We start from the raw sequence: 21,006 nt of genomic DNA, 5'->3' as shown, positions 1-21,006 counted from the left end.
GTTCCAGAAACATAGTTCAAGTGCTTTTCTTTCCAAGAACACTTGGAGCTCTACATCAAGTCATATACCACACAAGTGAACTATCACCTAGCCCAAACCTGTTCCTTTTTGTCACTGCAGCTTAAACCATACATGTGCTTGTCTAGCTATACTGGACTACAATAAAATATATCATTCTACTACCAACAGATAGCATATAAAAGTTCCAGTTTGATGTGGGGTGACAACATGATTATACAATTTATGATAATTAAAAAATTTCCTGTTCACTGGATCTTTCATCCAGATATCAAGTACATATTGCAATACTTAGAATGATCACCAGATAGCAAAGGCTGTCCGGCTGCCCTTCGCATTGGAATGATGACAATTCCTTGCAAACACCTAATAAAAACCTGTCAAGGGGGAAGGGCTGCTTCTCCCATTCCACAGGCATATTCTTGTCTAAGTCAGCATGTTTGCTTTTCTTCAGCAAAGTCTTGCTCTGCTGGCCATACAGTTCCTGGATACTAGTGTTTGGCGGAAGCCTTGTTGCCACAGTATACACACACACACACACACATCAAAGCACCCTTGACCCTCAATCAAGATAGAGAACCAGATCACAACAGTGGTGTGCCAGACTATCAGGAGATCTTGGTAGGGAAAAAGGGAAATGGGCGCCACTCCCAGCACACTGTGGAGATGTTGAGTGTCTTGGTGTGAGCGTGGCACACCGGCACATGCCAAAGTTTGCTGGTCGGGGATGAGGGCATGCATGCCCACTGGCATCCTTAGAAGCCGTACTTGGCCTGTGTCTGCTTCCTCGTCATGCGGTTGTCAGCCCACTGGTTCTTCAGCTCCAGTTCCCTCTCCTTGGCCTTGGGGAGAATGTAAACATGAACGACATTACCTGATTATTGGGAATACTCTAATGTACTACATCACTCATGTTAAGCCTGCATGTGCTTCGTAAACAGTCGTGGCGTATTTGATAGTCAGAAATAGAAAATACATGTGATAAAATTTGTTATCTGAGAACTTTTGGTTGGAATGTGGAAACATCTGAACATGATATGAATAAGTACATGATGTAATGATTGTAGCATATAAATGACAGTAACTAAGTGTTAAGTGTTAGGAAATCAAAAAAATGTGGGAAATTAAACAGAGTCTCTAAGCCAAACTTATATGGTTACGATACAGTATTTTTATCTCCATTTAAGCTGGTACGTGAAGTGGATATATGAATGATTTTACATCGTTGTAGCCTTTAGACCAAAACATGATATCTAAAGGGGTTTCATAGGTTCCGATAACATGGAACACAAAAAATCATACCATGCACACCTAGACTCTCCAAATAGAAATGTACATACCTGTCGAGCCAAGTAGGTAATTTGATGCTTTCTCTTTTGTTGTGATGTAGGAAGCTGTTCCTTCTTCTACAGATGACCACAAAATATAAACAAGGAAGGAAAGACATTTTATCAGAAAATTCCAAACCATAATCTACTAGTACTTGGTAGTAACCACGAGGTAAACATTGCACACTTGTAAACTGAGGATGGTGATATCCCGAGTCGAGAGGTGTCATTTTCAGCAAGTACTGTACTATAGACTTGAACATTGACCAGATAAAGCTTCATTCTACATTATAGTAACACTATCACTGTTCTAAGGCCCTCAAAGATGTTTCTGAAAATGGGCTGATTAAAAACTTTGCCATGAGCTGAATGAACATTGAATCATACAATACAGTGCACTCCCATTATAACGAAATGCTCGGGACCGGCAGTTTTCTTTCGTTATAACGAAATTTCGTTATAACCGAACAAATACAATGTATAATGAAAACAAGAAAACCACGTATATATATATCATATTCTGTTTGCTGAATACTCATCATACACTGGAAAGCTATGTGAAATGTGATGGGATAACTGTATCACAATAATAAATGCAAGTTCCCCTCAGAAACTGTGCGTGACACAAAGAGCGAACACACAGTGGTGTGAAGCGTTCACCCATGCAGAGAAGCTATAAATGCTTGTTCCGCTACGAATTTTCGAAAGCAATTCGCATTTCGTTATAACGGAGCACATTTCTTTTGTTTTTCTTTGTCTATGGCGCTCGGAAAAGACTTCGTTAAAACGGAAATTTCGCTATAACCGTGTTCGTTATAAGCGAATCTTTTACCATAGACTTTTATGGTGATTATTTTGGGACCAGAAGATTTACTTCGTTATAACGAAATTTCGTTATAACCGTGTTCGTTATAACAAGAGTGCACTGTACATAGAATGCCTTGTTTATGGTAACAGTAAGAACTCTGTCAACATGCACACTTTTGTTATCTCACACACACTATGATAATAAGGCAGGTTCAATGCTTCGCTGCAAGAATGTGGACCACCATGACTATAATCATGAATTATGGACGATCTCACCAGTTTTCCTCTGTACTCGGTCTCCTCCGTCATTGACTTGACCATTTGCTGAAGCCCCGATGTCGGCCCAATCTGATCATCGGCGTTGATGTCAATGATTTGAATCGCTTCCCTCCCACGATTGCTCTTGCCAACCATCTTAGCAAACTGCAATGCAATGGAACATGTAAATGTGAGAGGGGAAGAAAAGGGATGGGAGCATCTTCTTCAGAGAGTACTAAGACAGAGTGACAAAACTTTTGATTTTCTTAACTCTTGTTTGCCTTGTACAATTAAGATTGTTCTTGATTTTTTGTTTTCAGTTCAGTACTACAAGCTTGAGATAACACACACACACACAAAAAGAAAACTTCAACCAAAGCATGATATGCAAGTAATGGAGAGTTGGCTCAAGAAAGAGGGTAACTATGAAGATTATGCACCACATCTGTACAGCACTTCTTCTTTTTTAATTTACTTTACCACTGTTCAGTAAGTCCTTCAGAATGAGAAAACAGGAAAGTAGGGACAAGCATAAAATTTTGCACTAGGTTGACAAAATACCTGTGACAAATTAAGTCATACATATTTGTGGGAAAATAGAATTGGGGTACTTCTATAAAAAAACGGATGTCAGGGGATTCCCATACCAGAATAATTACAAGTCTTCATCTGGTCATTTATAGAATTTAGGCAAAGATAAAGAATTACGGTATGTCTTCAGTGTTTTCATGTTATCCACCAGCATCAATTTCTCACCCGTGTTGCTGGGCTTCACAATGTTCAACGCAGGCTTGAAAGAAAAGAAAAATCAGTTTCCCTGGAATATCTTTCTCATCAGAAAATCTGCAATCATAGAGTACAATGAAGCTCTTCTTCAAGCCATGTGCTAAGGAGAAAGAGCGAGGGGGGGGGGGGAGGGTCCTGTTACCCAGGGCTGCACACTAACCAATTTTTTTCTACTGGTCCGACCTGTCTGTCGGACCAGTAGGTACCCAGTTTTTCCATTCATTACTGGTCCATTCCTGAAAAAGTTACTGGACCGACAGTGATTTTACTGCTCCTGAAGCGTCGGACTAGTGCCAGTGTGTAGCATTGTGTTATCTCAACGGAGCACATCGTTACAGAATGATGAACACACACATACACACATTACAGTTTGGATGGAGTGTTTGTTCAAAGGAGGATGCAGCAGTTAATCCCACTCACCTCTTTGTCTTGAAGGAGCTGTTGCTCCATAGTATCAGAATTTTGCACTTGTGGCACCCCTGCTCCTGATGCTTCACCTTCCAGCCCCTCCTGGAAGGGCTGGTTATAGTACTGCACACCACTTGACCCTTGACCTCCAAGCTGATCATACGATTGATGATACTGCACTCCGCTGCTGTCTGCATAGTTGTAGTTTGATGCATCCCAAGACTGCACAGTGTTGTGACTGTAGTTTCCATGGTAATAGTTCTGTGGGGCGTGGCTGGCTGTGTGAGACATTGCAGGGTTGAATACAAGAGGTTGGTCCTGTGCTGCGGGTAACGTGTGTTCTGATGGGTGCGGCTGGGCAGCCGTTCCCTCTACACTACCACCATCATCAGTTCTGGATACCACATTGTGGGGTTGCAAAACTTGTCCACTTTGTAGGAGACTCCCCTCACCTCCATCGCCTAGGTTTTCATTCAAAGTTTGAGATGGTATTCCCGAACTTGATACTGTTGGAATTTGGGAGACTGGATTAACTGGCTTAATTTTGTCATTATCATCCCCGCCCATGGAGAAAAAATTCATCCCTTGTCCCTCATTATCATCATCTTCCTCATCACTGTTGTATCCAGACACCAATGGATTAGCTCCAGTACCTCTCAACTCCTGGCTGGTGCTACCAATGGAAGTGCGTACCTGGGGAGGCTTGGGGCGTGGTGGGGCACTAGCAACTGATGTTGATGCCGGAGGTGGAGGCTTCTTGGTCAGAGTGTGAGGAATCAGGATGCGGTTGGCTTCCTTCCTGCTCGCAGTTTTTGGCTTCGGGAGTAAAGAGAACAGGCCAACTCCCTGCACAACAACAACAACAACAACAACAACAACGAAAGGGAAAGTAGCAATAAAGTACTTCGAGGTTTCACCAAACAATATGGATCTATGAACAGCTTACCTCAAAACCAAGGTTCATTGACATCACATGCAAACTCATGGTTTCAAGATTGGTTTTCTCATCATACTATTGACTCTCCAGATTATGCATACACTTGTACGATTAATCTATGATTAGTATTTGAATGTACAAACATAAATAGCATTGGAAAGGGTTTCTCAAAAATTCTTTCTAAGCACAAAAAGTACACAATATTTGCTTTGTTATATCAAAACTTGCAATTTCATGTGTTTCCATATTTGCTCTCTTTCCTTTAAAATTTCTCCATGACATTCTTCATTAAATGTTATCAGCATGGGTCTCTTTTTATCAAACCTTAATTAAACAAGCCATAAGAGCTTTACATTTGAACATACCTTAGTTGATTTGGTTTTCTTTTCAACTGGTTCGTCTTCATCTGAGTCGGGCTGCATTGACAAAATCAGAATAAAGAAAGCATGAATGTTGACATAGCAATAAGCTTTTTCATCACAGAAATTGACAATGACTTGTAAACATCACCACTCCACTGAATAACCATTCTGTGATTGATTCATTAGTTTCAGTTCTGACTTTACAGGAAATTGCAGTAAAATATCTGACAGAAAATTATGTTGTGACATCATACTGAATCACTTAACATGTTACACAATTATGCTAACAACAAGATCAGACATTGTTCTAGTGATGTAATGCACTTCACATAGTGTTGTAAAAGATATGCTGTAGTTGTTGAAATGTCATTAAATCAGAGGGCTGTATTTCGAAAACATCATAATTGGAGGTACCATTGTCCTTTGGATGCCTTCTCATCATTCTTTATCACTCTTTAATTCCTGTCCAAATTGCAACTGCACATTTACAATGAGAATGACATTGAACTAAAACCTACATTTTATATGACACACACAGTTAAGGCCAAGTAAAAAAAGAAAGTAGTTTCTCGTCCGGGTTTTTTGAGCAAGGCGATGAGGGAGGTCCTTACTATTTGATATCTTACTATTTTTTCAAGGATCGTCAAAATGAAAGTAATATGTGTTTCTCGTCCGGTAATTCTGAGAAAGGTAACGAGAGAGGGCTATACAATTTCCTATATTCAATTTATGAAATGAAACATCACTCTGGTAGCTGTGTTATGAGACCAGGTCCCAAGTGTACGTCTTGCCTGCACTCTGTGCATTTTCAAACAAATAGATATATGTGCCATACTTGAAATGAAACTTCATGCATGCAGAAATACATTTGCTTTTTCTTTCCACTACAGATGTCAAGGGAAAATGACCATCTTAATACTGGTATTTAGTGTTGTAATGGCTTTTCTGATACCAGTGTACTTGCAATTCTGATGTATTGTGCTATTAATTGAAACAGGTATAAAACATGTCTTTCAACAAATGTACGACTGAAATAAATTCCATGATATTCAAAACACTAGCTTTATTTATTGGTGTTTGTGACTTTTTGTGTCCACACAGCTGGTATGTATATCTGCAGTTCTTCACAGTACAATTGTAGCACATTCAACTGGAAACTGGCTTGTACAATTGCAGATGGATGTCAAAATGATACTGATATGGCATTCTAGCATTAAACGTTTAAAGATGTTTCTTCATGTTCTAAAAAGACATTTGATAATCACTCATTATTTGGATGATGAATGATTGTATAACAGTACACACTACAGATGATACCACTCACGGCTGTGTCCGTGAATTTACATCGTGAAGAAAAGTATCCCGCAGAAATACGAGACAAACCAGAATCCGTGGAAAAGTTATTTATTTTGTAGATACACCCATTTAATAATTCTACATTTGCTGGAAAAGCGCATTCATTTTCTCTGCAAAATAGAATGTATCGCCGTGACAGACCAGGGGATGGGGACTCTGGACAGCTACAAAACACGCACACTTTGCCGATATACGGTGCGGCACGGCCACTGCACTGGCACCAGGGAGGTGTGGACCTCCCTGCTGGCACCGTACCTTCCGACACTGCACACACATGCACATAGTCACAATGACATGAAAATGTATACAAACTCGATACCGTACAATCCTCACAAGCATTTGTACAGTACAATTCATCCGCTTAAAATATCAGAAACGGGGAAAAATAAGAACAACGCGCGAAATATGCGTGGAATAACAGCGATTGTTCGCAAAAATGTTGCCGCTATTGCGTTCACGACGTACCGAGTGCGCTGTACATCACAGCCCAGTAGGCCGGCCCGCCGCGCCGCCCATCCAACTACAGTGCAGTTCGACTGCTTTGTGGGTCATTCCTTCTTGCCGATCGGCCGAGCTCGCAGTGTGAAATGCATGCGTTATTACATACGCACTACACACAGAAGCTACAGCTGTACTACAGTCTACAGCTAAGTAGAGGACGCAAGGCGTAAAAATTAGAAATGAGACGTCACGATTGGTAGGTGAATTGTCGATCTTTTTTTTTTCGGCGGCCGAAAAAATAGTAAATATCAAAAAAGTCGATGCGGCAACTGAAAATCGATGCGGGCGGGGAGCGGGCTGGGACGAGAATTATGAATTTCTTGGTATTTTCAGCGCCATTTTGAAAATAGTAAATAGTAAAAAAATCGATGCGGCGGCCAAAATCGATGCGCGCGAGGACGAGAAACTGGTTTCTTTTTTTACTTGGCCTAATACTGCAAAAAGGCTGAGTAACGCCAACTGTATCAATCATTCTTAATACATTCTCTCAAATAAGTCACCATAAAGGTGCCAACACGTACATCTGGAAGGGATGGGAGGCTGATTTTCACAGGCTGTTTCCGTTTGGGAGGCGGTAGGTTCAGCAGACCCTTGGAGACACCACTTGAAGTAGCACTACTTCCTCCAGATGATGTTGCTTGCTCAGAAGTTGGAGCAGAATCTGAGCAGGAGAATGATAAGAGAATTGGACAGTGTCAAAGTACTGATAAGTGGTCTCTCGTATCTATAGCCTAGGTGGTCATGGGCTAGTCTATCAATATCATACCCCAGAGAGATCTAACGAATCATGCTTTATAATGTGTACAGTTTCAGTGAATAGTCCACTTAAAGATATTGGTAAAACTCATATGTTTACACTCTCGGATGCTGTAAAACAGAAAACTCTAAATAACTTTTGCACAACCCTTTCCGTTCATTCTGGCAAATTGTCCTACACAGAGTCATGGAGCTGTACATGGAAAGCATTATTTGCAATGGAACCACAGAGTGATAGAATGATCATGGTAATTGGTGCAAGATACATTTAATGTAATTTGCATTTTCTCTTCTAATGACATTGTCTTAAGGTTTGCAACAGAGCTTGCTGCACAGATGACATGAACATTATACAGGTAGTTAATCATACTTACTACAGCCATCAAAGGTATGGATAATAGATACATATATAATGTCAGGGTTAGCATTAATGCAAATATATGCCAGTTTTTCTCACAAAGAATTCTATTTCAAAAGCTATTCTACAGTATGAAATTAAGGCAAAACTTAGACATCAAAGGCAGAGTAATCAAGAGAAATGAAATAGAGCCAATGGGCATTTTATTTTGTTTGTTTTTTTGTTTGTTTGTTTTTTCTTCTTCTTCTTCTTTTTTTGGCAATCAGGCAATCAGCAGAGCAGAGTAAAGACCTACTTGTTTTACCGACAGGAGGGGTATTTTTCTTCGGAGGAGGCAAACTGGAAAACAAGGACTTCTTCTCGAAAGCTTCACTGGCATTACTATGAGAGCTTCCAGCTGAACCTCCCAAAGCACCAACATCAGTGGGGTCAGTCTGCAGGACTTCAGGAGATGGGCCAGGCGTAAGCTTTGGCTTGGGTAAACTGGCAAATAATGATGTCTTTTTCTCAGCTACGGGTGGCGATGGATTGGCACTGGCATTTGGACCAGACGACGTCTTTGTTGACATCGTGGGGACAGAAGAAGTGTCTTCCTGGTCACTCTCCTCACTCTCATCACTGCTTCCCATTCCATAGCTCACAAGGCTGGCCATGTTGTCATCTAGCTCTCCCTGTTCAATTATAAATATTGAAAAGACACTTTCCTTTCGCTTTGGCTAGTCCATCACAGAGTTATTCTTCGATAAACATGTAATCATTTCATCATGGACTTTCAGAGACTAATGAATTTATGTCATTCCAGCCATAACCCCATTGGGAAGACTTCCTTATGTCTCCCCCCCCCCCCCCCTGAGCTCCCCCCACCCACCCCCATCAATTTTGCCATACCACTCAACAAAACTACCTGACCTTATTCTCTACCCTTGCTGGCTTTTACACACACACGGATGCATGCATTCACAGTCCCACCAACATTTGGAAAGTACTGGGGAGTTGTTCGTTCCAATGGCTACTTCATCTAATTTTACTACAAGTCAAGAGTGATGTTCTTTTAATCTTATTGTTACTGCCGATTTAACAGGAATAGCGCCACCTTGTGGTCGAATCTAAAAATGCATCTTACTAGTATAATAGGCAGTACATATAAAGAGAAGAGAGGACTTGGCTGATAGAAACGAGTGAGGGATGCTGTGATTGTGACCCGGGGGAGGCGCACAATCTGTCAATCTGCTTCTTCTGCTTTTCCCACTTTGTACCGCTTTTCCACCTTTTCACCTTTTCTGCTCGGTAATCATGTAAGGATGTAGAACAGACAGGCAGTGAAGAATTCATCGTGTTGACCTTCATTGATGCTCCATCGTGTCTCAAGTGTCCAAGTGTAGAAAATAGTGAGTCAGACGTGAAACGATGCATTAAAGAACACAGTGGACAATACCACAGCACAGTTACTTGATTGTGATTCGCTGCAAGTTTGTGAGTACCGTTCCGTGCCAGAGCAGCGCAAGTGTGTGCAGAGCATCAGTGTGTGTGATGATCGGATGATGAAGTGTGAATGGAAGTGGAAATCGGGAGACGGATCGGCGGAAGAGTGGCGTGATAAGAAAGAGCTAACCCAAGATTACACAAGGTGCCAGGGTATCATACATTACAGCATATAAGAGTCAGTAGCAATAACCAGCAGCTACATTCAGTTGAAAGATTGCCTCGTTTGGAGAATGAGACTGTGTAGTGACAGAACTGATTGGGTGGAAACAGTGAGTCTCAACATGAACTGGAACAGAGGCGACTTCAGTGGATACAGTGAAGTAATTAAACCAGTCCTACCAAGTACAAGTATGGCTAGTTAGACATCTAGATCTAGATTTAGTCTTGGAATATGAATGATGAAAGGAAAGAAAGTCTAACTCTTTCAATGTAAGGCCAGGACTAGTCTAGTACCTGCAATTGGTACTAACGTTAAAGTGACAGTGTCTTGGAACAGATCTGCAATGAAGGCCAGGACTAAGTATTAAAGTGAAGGAGTCTTGGAACGGATCTGCAAGAAAGGCCAGGACTAAGTACTCTAATGCACTTACCCCACTACCCCCGGACATGGGTGCGTCATTTCCTCGTTTGGTCCGTCAAATTTGTGACCCAGGTGTTCGTCATTTTACCAGCTATGTCCGTCAAATTGTTGACCGAGGGGTGCGTCAAAATCCCATCAATGTCGGTCAAAATTTTGACCGAGGGGTGCGTCATGGTACGTCACTTGGCTATGGAAAATAACACGCATTATTTTGAACCGAGGGGTGCGTCATGGTACGTTTACTTGGCTATGGAAAACTGCACGCATTTTTGCACGCTACCGGTCCCGGATACACGTACCGCGAGTGAAATTACAGTGAGCGCTTTCCCGCGGCAAGTGAAAATCAAAGTCGGGAAGCGTTTTGGAATAAGAGGAAAAAATGCTTGCCAGAATCTGGCAAGCAAAGAATTTAAAAGCCACCCTTTCTCCTTACATTTTCCCTCCAACAAACCCATGAAATCATGCATACTCAATCTCAAACTAGGGACTGTTCAGCGATGTAACAACTTAGTTCAATCTTTCCTGTCGAAACGGCAGCAGAAGAACTGCCTGCCGCATGCTATTTTCTGCTCGCGATCGCGCGGGATAGCCCGACCAGCTGGCCTGAAGCGCGCGCGCGCGACGCTGTTAGCTGTGCGAATAAGATCTCTACGTACCGCGACTAGGCTGTAGTTACGCAGTACTCGAGCGGGAATATGAATGCCGTGGCGCGGCGTGGTGTGTACCTACCTGCGCTGCAGCAGTATGCATCCACCGCACTAGCAATGGCCGCGCACACACAGCGCATTCTGCACACATGGGAACATGTGATTGTCATGTATGGATTGCATGCACAGAATATACTGTTCGGAATATAGTAGCAGCAACGTGATGTACGGTGAATGACAATACGGTGCTTACATGGTAAGGGAAACTTGCCGAAACTTTTACAAATTATGTGTACGAACCAAAAGAAAATGAAATTGCTTGAATAAAACGTATGCAAAAATCGTTTCAGTATTTACGGGGGTGCGTCAAATGTACCGAGGATGTCCGTCACAAAAGTGAGCGAGGTGTGCGTCACTTTCAACGTGTTGTCCGTCAAAAAAGTGACTGTGGTGTTCGTCACTTGCAGCGTTATGTCCGTCAAAAAAGTGACTGTGGTGTCCGTCAAAAACCCCGTGTGGTCAGTCAAAAAATGACCATGACGCACCCATGTCCGGGGGTAGTGGGGTGCGTCATTACATTGACAAGTGCATAACGTTAGTCTCTACGAAGGAGCAGTCTTGGAACAGATCTGCTACTGCTAGTACTTGAGGCCAGGACTAGATGCTAAAGCAGGGCTGCCAACCTTGAGTGAGAGTTTGGCGTGAGACACTACGAGGGAGCGGAGCGACCTCGCTGGCTAGCACCTGGCGGCCTGCTGTGCGGCCGTACGTACGTACGTACGTACTACGTACACAGTCAGTGTATGTAAAGCGATGTAAAGCACACGTCATAGCCATACAATATGTACTGTAATTTGCCAAAAGTACACGCTACGCTCACGTGGTATAGGTAGAAGCCAATCGTAATCCAATAGCTCGTCTTTGCGCGCGAACCGAAAACGATTATTATTGGTTAAGCTTTACACCCGCGCTGGAAAATCTCGACATTTTGGGCTTGGGCATATCGATATTCGGAATATCAGAGAATTTAGAGATATATTTATTTTTGTAGTCATGTACAGTCCATTTAGGGGGTTTAGCGTGAGATTTCGTTTATCAGAGTGAGACAGTCAAAATTGGTTGAATTGCGTGAGTCTCACGCTCAATGCGTGAGAGTTGGCAGCCCTGGCTAAAGTGAAGGAGTCTTGGAACAGATCTGAGTAAACACAGGGCCAGGACTAGATCTAAGAACTTGAAGAGCACGAGTCTTGGAACAGATCTAAGTAAACACAAGGCCAGGACTTTACTAAGTATAGTCGTGGAACAGATCTGCAAGTATACAGGCCAGGACTAAGTGCTAAAGTAAAGGAGTCTTGGAACAGATGATCTTCAAGTAAGGCCAGGACTAAGTTAAGTACCGTACTAAAGTGAAGGAGTCTTGGAACAGATCTGAGTAAACACAAGGCCAGGACTCTACTGAGGATAGTTGTGGAACAGATGATCTTCAACTAAGGCCAGGACTAAGTACTAAAGTTAAGAAGTCTTGGAACAGATCTGCAGGTAAAAGGCCAAGACTATAGCAAATTTATAGATATTATGTCGACACAAGGCCACATTGACTAGCACCTAGTCTATGGTGGAAGAGTCTTGGACCTGAAGACTAGGATAAAGGAGAAAAGGTCTGGAAATAGATCTTATATTGATGTGAGAGTGCTGTTATACCCAGTCCGAACTGGATATTGACTGCAATTGGATAGAAAGTGGTCTTACTCTTACAACTTCGTGGCAGTATGGACTAGATCTACATCTGGACTGTCTAGATCTTAAGTGTTGGAGGACCAATTGTTTGCAGAGCCTTGGAATGAGAAAGGATCTAGAGCTCTACAGCTTACGAGCAGTCATAAACAAGGCTAGGACTAATACAGTACACAAATTGCTTTGGTACCAGTAGGACTACAACTGGAAGCCAGCTTGGACTAGATCTACAGTCGACAGTCTAGTATTGAAAGGAGTTGGAGGACCAAAGCAGCATAGTCTTGGATGATATTTTAAGCAAGGCCAGGACTACAGAAATCCTGAAGGACATTACTTGCAAACATTACAGTGTAAATGCAAGGCCAAGATTAAACAAGTTTTGGATAAGACTTGATGAAGCAGTGCCAGGACTAAGAGTGAAACAGGCTGGAAGCAAGCAGCAAGTTTCGAGGTTTAGTTCACGTTTACTTATTTGGGAGTACAGTGACTTTAGACAGCCATTTGTAAAGATGGATGAGCAGACGTCGGATGACTATCCAATGTATCATCAAGACCCATACATGCCTCAACCATCGAGTCCACTCAGGACACCAGAGAGCTTAGATACAGGCTTTTCAAGAATGCAGCCACTTAATATGCATGCAAATGGAAAGGCACGTGAGGAAATGTCAGCACCAGCTAGTGCTGCTGGAATGGAAAATGCAGCAATGTTGTCATTTCTACAGCAACAGAATCAGCTGATGAGGATGCTCGTTGAGCAAAACATGAAGGCCTCTCTGCCACAAAAGCAGGTGAAACCATTCACAGGAAACCCACTACATTACCACTCCTTCGTGCGAGCATTCGAACATACCATCGAAGCTAAGACTTGCAGTGACTCGGATCGGCTGTATTATTTGGACCAATACACATTGGGGGAAGCCAATGCCATCGTGAAAAGCTGCATGTACGGCCAAGACCAGACTGTGGCCTACAGAAAGGCGAAGGATTTGCTACGAAGGAAATTTGGCAATAGGCAGCTCATCGTAGAGACCATGATGATGAAAGCAGTGCAATGGCCTGACATCAAACCAGAAGATGGAGAAGAACTCCATCGCTTCTCGATTTTTGTAACTGAGCTGCACAATCTTGCCAGGGACCTCAACATGGAGTCAGAGGTCAACCACTCTCACAACATAAGGCTGATCATTGGAAAGCTCCCATACAAGCTGAGGGATAAATGGAGAAATCGAGCAGATGACATCCAAGAGGAGAAGCAAGGCAACATAACCTTCGATGATGTGGTGTCATTCATCGCCAAGCAAGCAAGGATTGCAACGAATCCGGTGTATGGGAATCTGAAGTACCAGGCTAAACCACCAGCAAAATTTGTAGGCACAGGCAAGGTGTCTGCAAGTGCAGGCAAATCAAGTTTCAGCACATCGGCAATGCCTGCAGCAAAAGCAGAGAGCAAGAAGGAAGTGTGCTTGTTCTGCAGCAGAGGGACACATACTCTGGCTGATTGCACAGTGCTCGCATCCAAGCCATATGAAGACCGCCTGTCATTTTGCAAAAAAGAAGGTCTGTGCTTCAGCTGTCTTCAAGGTGCTGCCCACTTTGCAAGAAATTGCAAGAGGAGATTGAAGTGCAGCATTTGTAGCAAACTACACCCAACACTGCTGCATAGGGAGTTTAAGGTGGATCAACCTAAAAGGGAGAACAACTCGGCTGGCACTCAGCAGCAAGCTATAGAACCAGAGGCTTCTGCCACTATTACGCAGCAGCCACAACAGAATAGTGAGAACAAAAATCAAGCGGTGGCATCAAACGCAATTAAGTGCAGCTTAAACACAAGTTCACCAGGAAATGACACCTTGCCAGCCATTGTGCCTGTCAGAGTACGCTCACAAAGGACAGGTGTGTGCACAGAGACATATGCGTTCATCGACTCTGGCAGTAACGCGGTCTTCTGCACAGAAAAGCTGGCAACAACGTTGAATGTGCAAGGCAAGACGATCAACCTCCACATGTCTACCATGACAGACGAAAAGATTACGACCAGCCAAGTGTTGAGAGACTTAGAGGTTATGGATGTGCAGGGACACAACATCATACGACTGCCAGAAGTTTACTCACAACAGTACATACCAGTAGACAAGGAAGACATTCCTAGGCAAGAGGATGTGCGGAAGTGGCGCTATCTGCAGAACATCGAAATGCCTTCCTTAGCAGAAGAGGCGCATGTGGGATTGCTAATAGGAAGCAATGTTCCGAGGGCAATGGAGCCAGTAGAGGTGATAAGCAGTGAAATTCCAAATGGGCCCTTTGCATGCAGAACAGTTCTTGGATGGCTGGTGTACGGTGTATCAAGGGATGGAGCTAAAGGAAACAAAATCCAGTCTCACAGAGTGAAGGCTAAGGCTGACATTGACCAGCAGTTTGAGAGGCTGTTCAATCAAGATTTCAATGAAAGGATAATTGATGACAAGGAAGAGACGTCACAGGAAGACTTGATCTTCATCAAGAAGGTAGAGCAGTCAATGAAGCTGGAAGATGGTCATTATGAAATAGCTCTTCCCTTCCGTAGAGATGATGTGAAGTTGCCGAATAACAAACTTCAAGCAATGCAGCGAGCAGGCCATTTGAAGAGAAGGTTTGAACGACAAGCAGACTTCAAAAGGGAATACACTGACTTTGTAGACTCCATGATGAAGAAAGAGTACACGGAGAAAGTACCTGAGGAAGAAATACAAAGAATTGATGGAAGAGTGTGGTATCTTCCCCATCATGGTGTGGTACATCCTCAAAAAGGGAAGCTGCGGGTCGTCTTTGATTGCTCAGCTGAGTATGGAGACTTCTCTCTCAATAGGGAGCTGCTACAGGGGCCGGATCTTGCGAACAAGTTGTTTGGAGTATTGACCAGGTTTCGTCAAGACAGAGTGGCAATGCAAGCAGACATAGAGGGCATGTTCTCACAGATCCGTGTACCTAAAAGAGACAGAGACATGTTGAGATTTCTGTGGTGGGAGAACGGCGACATTGAGCAACCTTTGACAGAGCACAGAATGAAGGTACACGTCTTCGGTGCTGTATCATCACCATCATGTGCCAACTTTACCTTGAAAAGAGCAGCACAGGACCAGACAGGTAGCTTCTCAGATGAGGTCATTCGTACTGTGCATCGAAACTTCTACGTCGATGACTGTTTGTGTTCAACGCAGAGTGTACAGGAGGCTGAGAAATTGGTGTCAGACTTGACAGAGATCTGTAGAGGAAGGGGATTTCGTCTGACGAAGTGGCTATGCAATGAGCCAGAGGTGCTAGCCAAGATCCCAGTGGAGGAAAGAGCAAAGAGTGTTCGAGACTTGAGCTTAGATGTCAAGAATGAGATCACTGAGAAGGCGCTGGGTATTGTGTGGTCTACAAATGAAGATACGCTGGGTGTGACGATCAATCTGAAGGACAAACCTGAAACAAGAAGAGGGATTTTATCCACTGTGAGCTCTGTGTATGATCCCATAGGATGTGTAGCACCAGTTGTGTTGCCAGCCAAACAGTTGCTCCAAGTGCTGTGTAGATCTCGGTTGGGCTGGGATGCCAAGATTCCGCCGGACTTGCTGAGGAAATGGCACACCTGGAAGACCGAACTACCAAGGCTGATGGAGTTCAAGATGGAAAGATGCTTGAAACTGCCAGATTTTGAGCCAGAGTCAGTCACCCTGCATCATTTCTGTGATGCCAGTGAAAAAGGCTATGGCAGCGTCACATATCTGCGATGGAAAAATGCAGAAAGAGTACAAATGAAGTTTGTGACGAGCAAAGCTAGAGTTGCACCACTGAAGGAGGTATCTATTCCTAGAATGGAATTGACAGCAGCAACTGTAGCGGTCAGGGTTGACCACATGATCAAGCAAGAGCTCGACATCTTGGTAGATGAGACCTTCTTCTGGACTGATAGTATGACTGTTCTTGGCTACGTAAGTAATGACACGTCACGATTCAAGACATTCGTAGCGAACAGGGTGGCAGTGATTCGAGATGGATCCAAACCAAACCAGTGGAGGTATGTGGAGTCTTCACTTAATCCTGCCGACATGTGTTCAAGAGGAATCGAAGCGGATAAGTTTCTGCAGTCAGATGTCTGGAAGGAAGGCCCAGAGTTCCTCCAAACACCAGATGAGGAGTGGCTGACAAGAAGTGAAGTCTCACCAAGCAATCTGCATGTTGAATTGGAATTGAAGAAAACATGCCTTGCCACGGAAGTGACCAAAGAGGAAACTTCAAATCCCACAAGCAAACTTATCCATCACTACTCAGACTGGATGAGACTGAAAAGGGCAGTGTGCTGGTTGAGGCGATTTGAGAAATGGATGAGTCAGAAGAAGGAGCAGACCACTTCTCAAGATGAATCCCTGAAAGGGAGACTGACACTTCAGGAAATGCAAGCTGCAGAAGCAAAGATTGTGGGTTTTGCCCAGAGTGAAGCATTCCCATGTGAAATTGAGGGACTACAGAACGAAGGCTCAATTCAAACAGCAAGTAAAGGAGAACGGAAAACAAGGGTGAAAAGAGCAAGTCCTATCTATAGACTTGACCCAGAGCTGGATGAGGGCCTGCTGAGAGTTGGAGGAAGGCTGAGTCGAGGTTCACTTCCCATGAATGTGAAACATCCTGTAATTCTCCCTAAGAAGAGTCATGTGTCAAAGTTGATCCTAGAACACATACACAAGATGTCAGGGCACAGTGGGAGAAACTATGTACTAGCTCGACTTCACCAGAACTACTGGATGCCAAGTGCAAATTCTGCCGTCCGGAAGATAACGGGGAGCTGTATCCAATGCAGACGTAACCGAGCAAAGGTTCTTAAGCAGAAGATGGCAGACTTACCAGCTGACAGAATCAAGCCCGATGATCCTCCATTCACAAGGGTAGGAGTCGATTTCTTTGGCCCACTGGATGTGAAGAGAGGACGTTCAGTTGTGAAAAGATATGGTGTGATGTTCACATGCCTTGCAGTCAGAGCAGTGCATATCGAGAAGGCTGACAGTCTCAGTACAGATTCATGCATCGCAGCCATTAGAAGGTTCATTGCACGGAGAGGTGCAGTGCAAGTAATGAGATCTGACAATGGCACTAATCTGGTTGGAGCAAAAAGAGAACTGAAACGAGAGATAGATGCATGGAATCAAGCACAGATCAACGATGCACTGCTGCAACACAACATACAGTGGAGCTTCAATCCTCCCGGGGGCTCACATCATGGCGGCGTCTGGGAACGAGATACGCACAGTGAGAGAGTTGCTGTTTAACCTTGTAAAGCAGCAAACACTAGATGACGAAGGTTTGCAGACACTCCTTTGCGAAGCAGAAGCCATCATTAATGGGAGACCCATTACCAAGGTGTCAGATGACCCGACTGATTTAGAAGCATTAACTCCAAACCATCTGCTTCTAATGAAGTCACAACCACAACTACCACCAACGGTGACCCGAGAGACTGATGTGTATGCCAGACGAAGATGGCGTCAGGTGCAGTACATGTCAGATCTGTTCTGGCGCAGATGGACGAAAGAATATCTTCCCCAGTTGCAGCAGAGGCAGAAGTGGGTGGAACCACAACGCAATCTCCAGGTTGGTGACTTGGTGCTGCTGGTGGACCAGACATTGCCACGAAACACCTGGTTGCTGGGGAGAGTGACACGCACACTACCAGATGCTGAGGGCTACGTTCGCAGCGTAGAAGTGAAGACAAAGTTGGGTGCTTATACGCGGCCTATCAGCAAGTTGTGCCTTTTGCTGGAAGGAGATGTGTAATCAGTTGTGGGATCCTGAAGTTTGTGAATTATTTTGTGCTTATGATGTGGTGCGAGCCAAGCGCCGCCACAAATAGATTTGATATGGAAGTTGGACCACAGCTGTATGTTTTGGAGCATCAAGCAGGATAGCATGACGTTTACATGGAGCGTGTATGCAGCAGGATCAGTTATGCAGCAATACAACAATTTGTGAATCGCGTGTTGAAATAGTGTGAATATTGCTTGCTTCAAAGATAATAGCAAATGTATAGTAGGTGTGGTGCGAGCCAAGCGCCGCCACACTCTTAGTTTGCCGTGATTTTGTGATCACCGGATATGTGCCATCTCGCATTCAACAAAGTTTGCTCAAGTGCATGATGAGGACACTCCAAACCGTTTGATGCACAATGGACATATGTGGAAACAACAAATTAATGGAACTCAAAGAAAATTGGACATATTAGATATATACAGACAGAGACTGTAACAAGCCGACTGTATAAGCTTCAAGCGATATTGGACTTCATGGCCGCAGTTGCATGAAGAGTACATGTGTAAATGGTTAAATTTGTGTTTAAGCTGAAATAACATCAGTTTTCAAAAAAAAAAAAAAAAAAGGATCCATTTATAACAGAGAAAATTCTGGTGTGTAACACAAGGTAAAGGCAGTTGTGTTATTTGTTACACATTTGTATTGCATTTTGAGTCACAAGGTGATTATGAAAAGGAGTGCTACACCAGTTGACCACTGGGAACATGTTTTGATGCTTAAAAGAAGAATATTTCATTGACTAGTGGATATACCTCATGATACTGCATCATATGGAGGTGCTAAAGTATGTGTGCATTTTTTGGAGATGACATTCAGAAAATATAGTTCCAGTGGTAATTTGCTCTTTAGGTGAAGAGTAATAATTTGCCAAAAGTGGTATATGAGATAAGAGTATTTATATGTACACACTATGTAATAGCACTGAACATATGCAGTTTAGAAGCATACCAAAAGTTTGAGTTTTTGACAAAGAGACTCCCAGTAATATGTCTTTGGATATATTTTGTTTGATCTATGCTCACTTCAGTGTGTGAGTCATTTGGTGTAATGCTTTATGACATAATGGAACAGTTCAAAGGTGTACTGTATGATATTATGTGTTTTTATGTTATGCTGTGCAGACACAAGTCTGATTCAACATGGAACATAAGAGGTTTGGTACAGACGTACAAAGAGAAATATTTCTAAATCGGTCAAGGTGTTAACCATAGAATTTTGGTATGCAAATCATTGGTTTTGGTGTAGTTAATTTTGGAAAAGTGTGAAAACAAAAGTGCACTTTGTAATTGCAAGTGTATTGCATTGTATTCTCATTTTATGGGGAGTTGTTGCAGTTTTCTAGTATAAGATCAGAGTAAACATGGATTTTGTGAGATCACAAAGTCAGAACAAGAGAGATAGAAGCAGTGGTATACTATCAAGGTATATTTTATTGTTTCAGAATCAGACAAAACCAAGTGGTGATTTGTTGTTCTGATGTTGTTTGCTTTATGCTATCATTGAGGTACAACATGGTACATACAATGTAAATGTCATTAATAGTGAATAGTGTATCATGCAAATATGTTCATCAGATGATAATGTTTGCAGATTTGGTGTTGACAGGTGTTGGTAGAAGAGAATCGAAAGTTTAAAAGGCCAAAGGAGGATTCAAATGCATAGTGAGAGTTTTTGTATTTGAACAAAATTGGTATGTTATGGGCATACTCGTTATTTGGTATTGCATACATTTTGCATCAATTGTTCTTAATTGATCTTAGTTGTATAGTGACAAGCTGAGTTTCAAAGCTAGATTTGTGCATTTACAAGTTGGTCATGTACATAGAAACACTCTCTGAAACACAAGCTAACTCAGAGAAATTGTGATTTCAATCACTTGACGATTGATTCTAGTAAAAAGAGCAGCAGGAGGTGCAAGTGCCTTGATTAAATACATGCCTTGTATTGAGTTGAGTAGGATGCTCATCAGTCAGAACAGTTTAAAGTGCCAAACTCAAAGGAGCACTGGGTTATGTGTTTTATATTAACTTGTTCTAGTTTGTTTCATACTATAATGTATGCATGGTAGATAACCATCTGTTCGTATTTGAATTTGTTACTAGAACATTGAAGTGTTTTGTAGAAACCTAAGTGAAGTTTCTTCAGCACAGATAGTGCTTGGTTTAATGGGGATACCATTTGATTACATATTGTTGGTTACCATGGTTTCAAGGAAACAGAAAGAGATAATTTTCACCGGCGAGCGTGTTGAAAATTAAGGGGCCGGAATGTTACTGCCGATTTAACAGGAATAGCGCCACCTTGTGGTCGAATCTAAAAATGCATCTTACTAGTATAATAGGCAGTACATATAAAGAGAAGAGAGGACTTGGCTGATAGAAACGAGTGAGGGATGCTGTGATTGTGACCCGGGGGAGGCGCACAATCTGTCAATCTGCTTCTTCTGCTTTTCCCACTTTGTACCGCTTTTCCACCTTTTCACCTTTTCTGCTCGGTAATCATGTAAGGATGTAGAACAGACAGGCAGTGAAGAATTCATCGTGTTGACCTTCATTGATGCTCCATCGTGTCTCAAGTGTCCAAGTGTAGAAAATAGTGAGTCAGACGTGAAACGATGCATTAAAGAACACAGTGGACAATACCACAGCACAGTTACTTGATTGTGATTCGCTGCAAGTTTGTGAGTACCGTTCCGTGCCAGAGCAGCGCAAGTGTGTGCAGAGCATCAGTGTGTGTGATGATCGGATGATGAAGTGTGAATGGAAGTGGAAATCGGGAGACGGATCGGCGGAAGAGTGGCGTGATAAGAAAGAGCCAACCCAAGATTACACAAGGTGCCAGGGTATCATACATTACAGC

The 21,006-nt window shown here is 42.9% G+C and overlaps 2 protein-coding genes across 2 annotated transcripts; one reads left to right on the top strand and one right to left on the bottom strand.

Moving 5' to 3' along the window:
• Positions 1 to 740: 740 nt before the first annotated feature.
• Positions 741 to 8,528, bottom strand: LOC139731821 (proline-rich protein PRCC-like). Its single transcript, XM_071642697.1, has 7 exons — positions 8,171 to 8,528; positions 7,283 to 7,422; positions 4,908 to 4,958; positions 3,618 to 4,451; positions 2,430 to 2,576; positions 1,359 to 1,424; positions 741 to 860 (listed from the first exon to the last, which is right to left on the bottom strand). The coding sequence occupies exons 1-7, from the start codon at positions 8,526 to 8,528 to the stop codon at positions 774 to 776; spliced, it is 1,683 nt and encodes a 560-aa protein (XP_071498798.1). The 3' UTR covers positions 741 to 773.
• Positions 8,529 to 12,830: 4,302 nt separating this feature from the next.
• Positions 12,831 to 17,609, top strand: LOC139731820 (uncharacterized). The gene has a single exon (XM_071642696.1). It carries the CDS (start codon positions 12,831 to 12,833, stop codon positions 17,607 to 17,609), a length of 4,779 nt encoding a protein of 1,592 aa, XP_071498797.1.
• Positions 17,610 to 21,006: the final 3,397 nt, after the last annotated feature.

This window comes from Diadema antillarum, unplaced genomic scaffold (assembly GCF_040938485.1).
Source record: "Diadema antillarum isolate AM-2024a unplaced genomic scaffold, OU_Dant_1.0 seq00000386_RagTag, whole genome shotgun sequence".
NCBI lineage: Eukaryota > Metazoa > Echinodermata > Echinoidea > Diadematoida > Diadematidae > Diadema > Diadema antillarum.
This window is presented reverse-complemented; position numbering and strand designations above follow the sequence as displayed.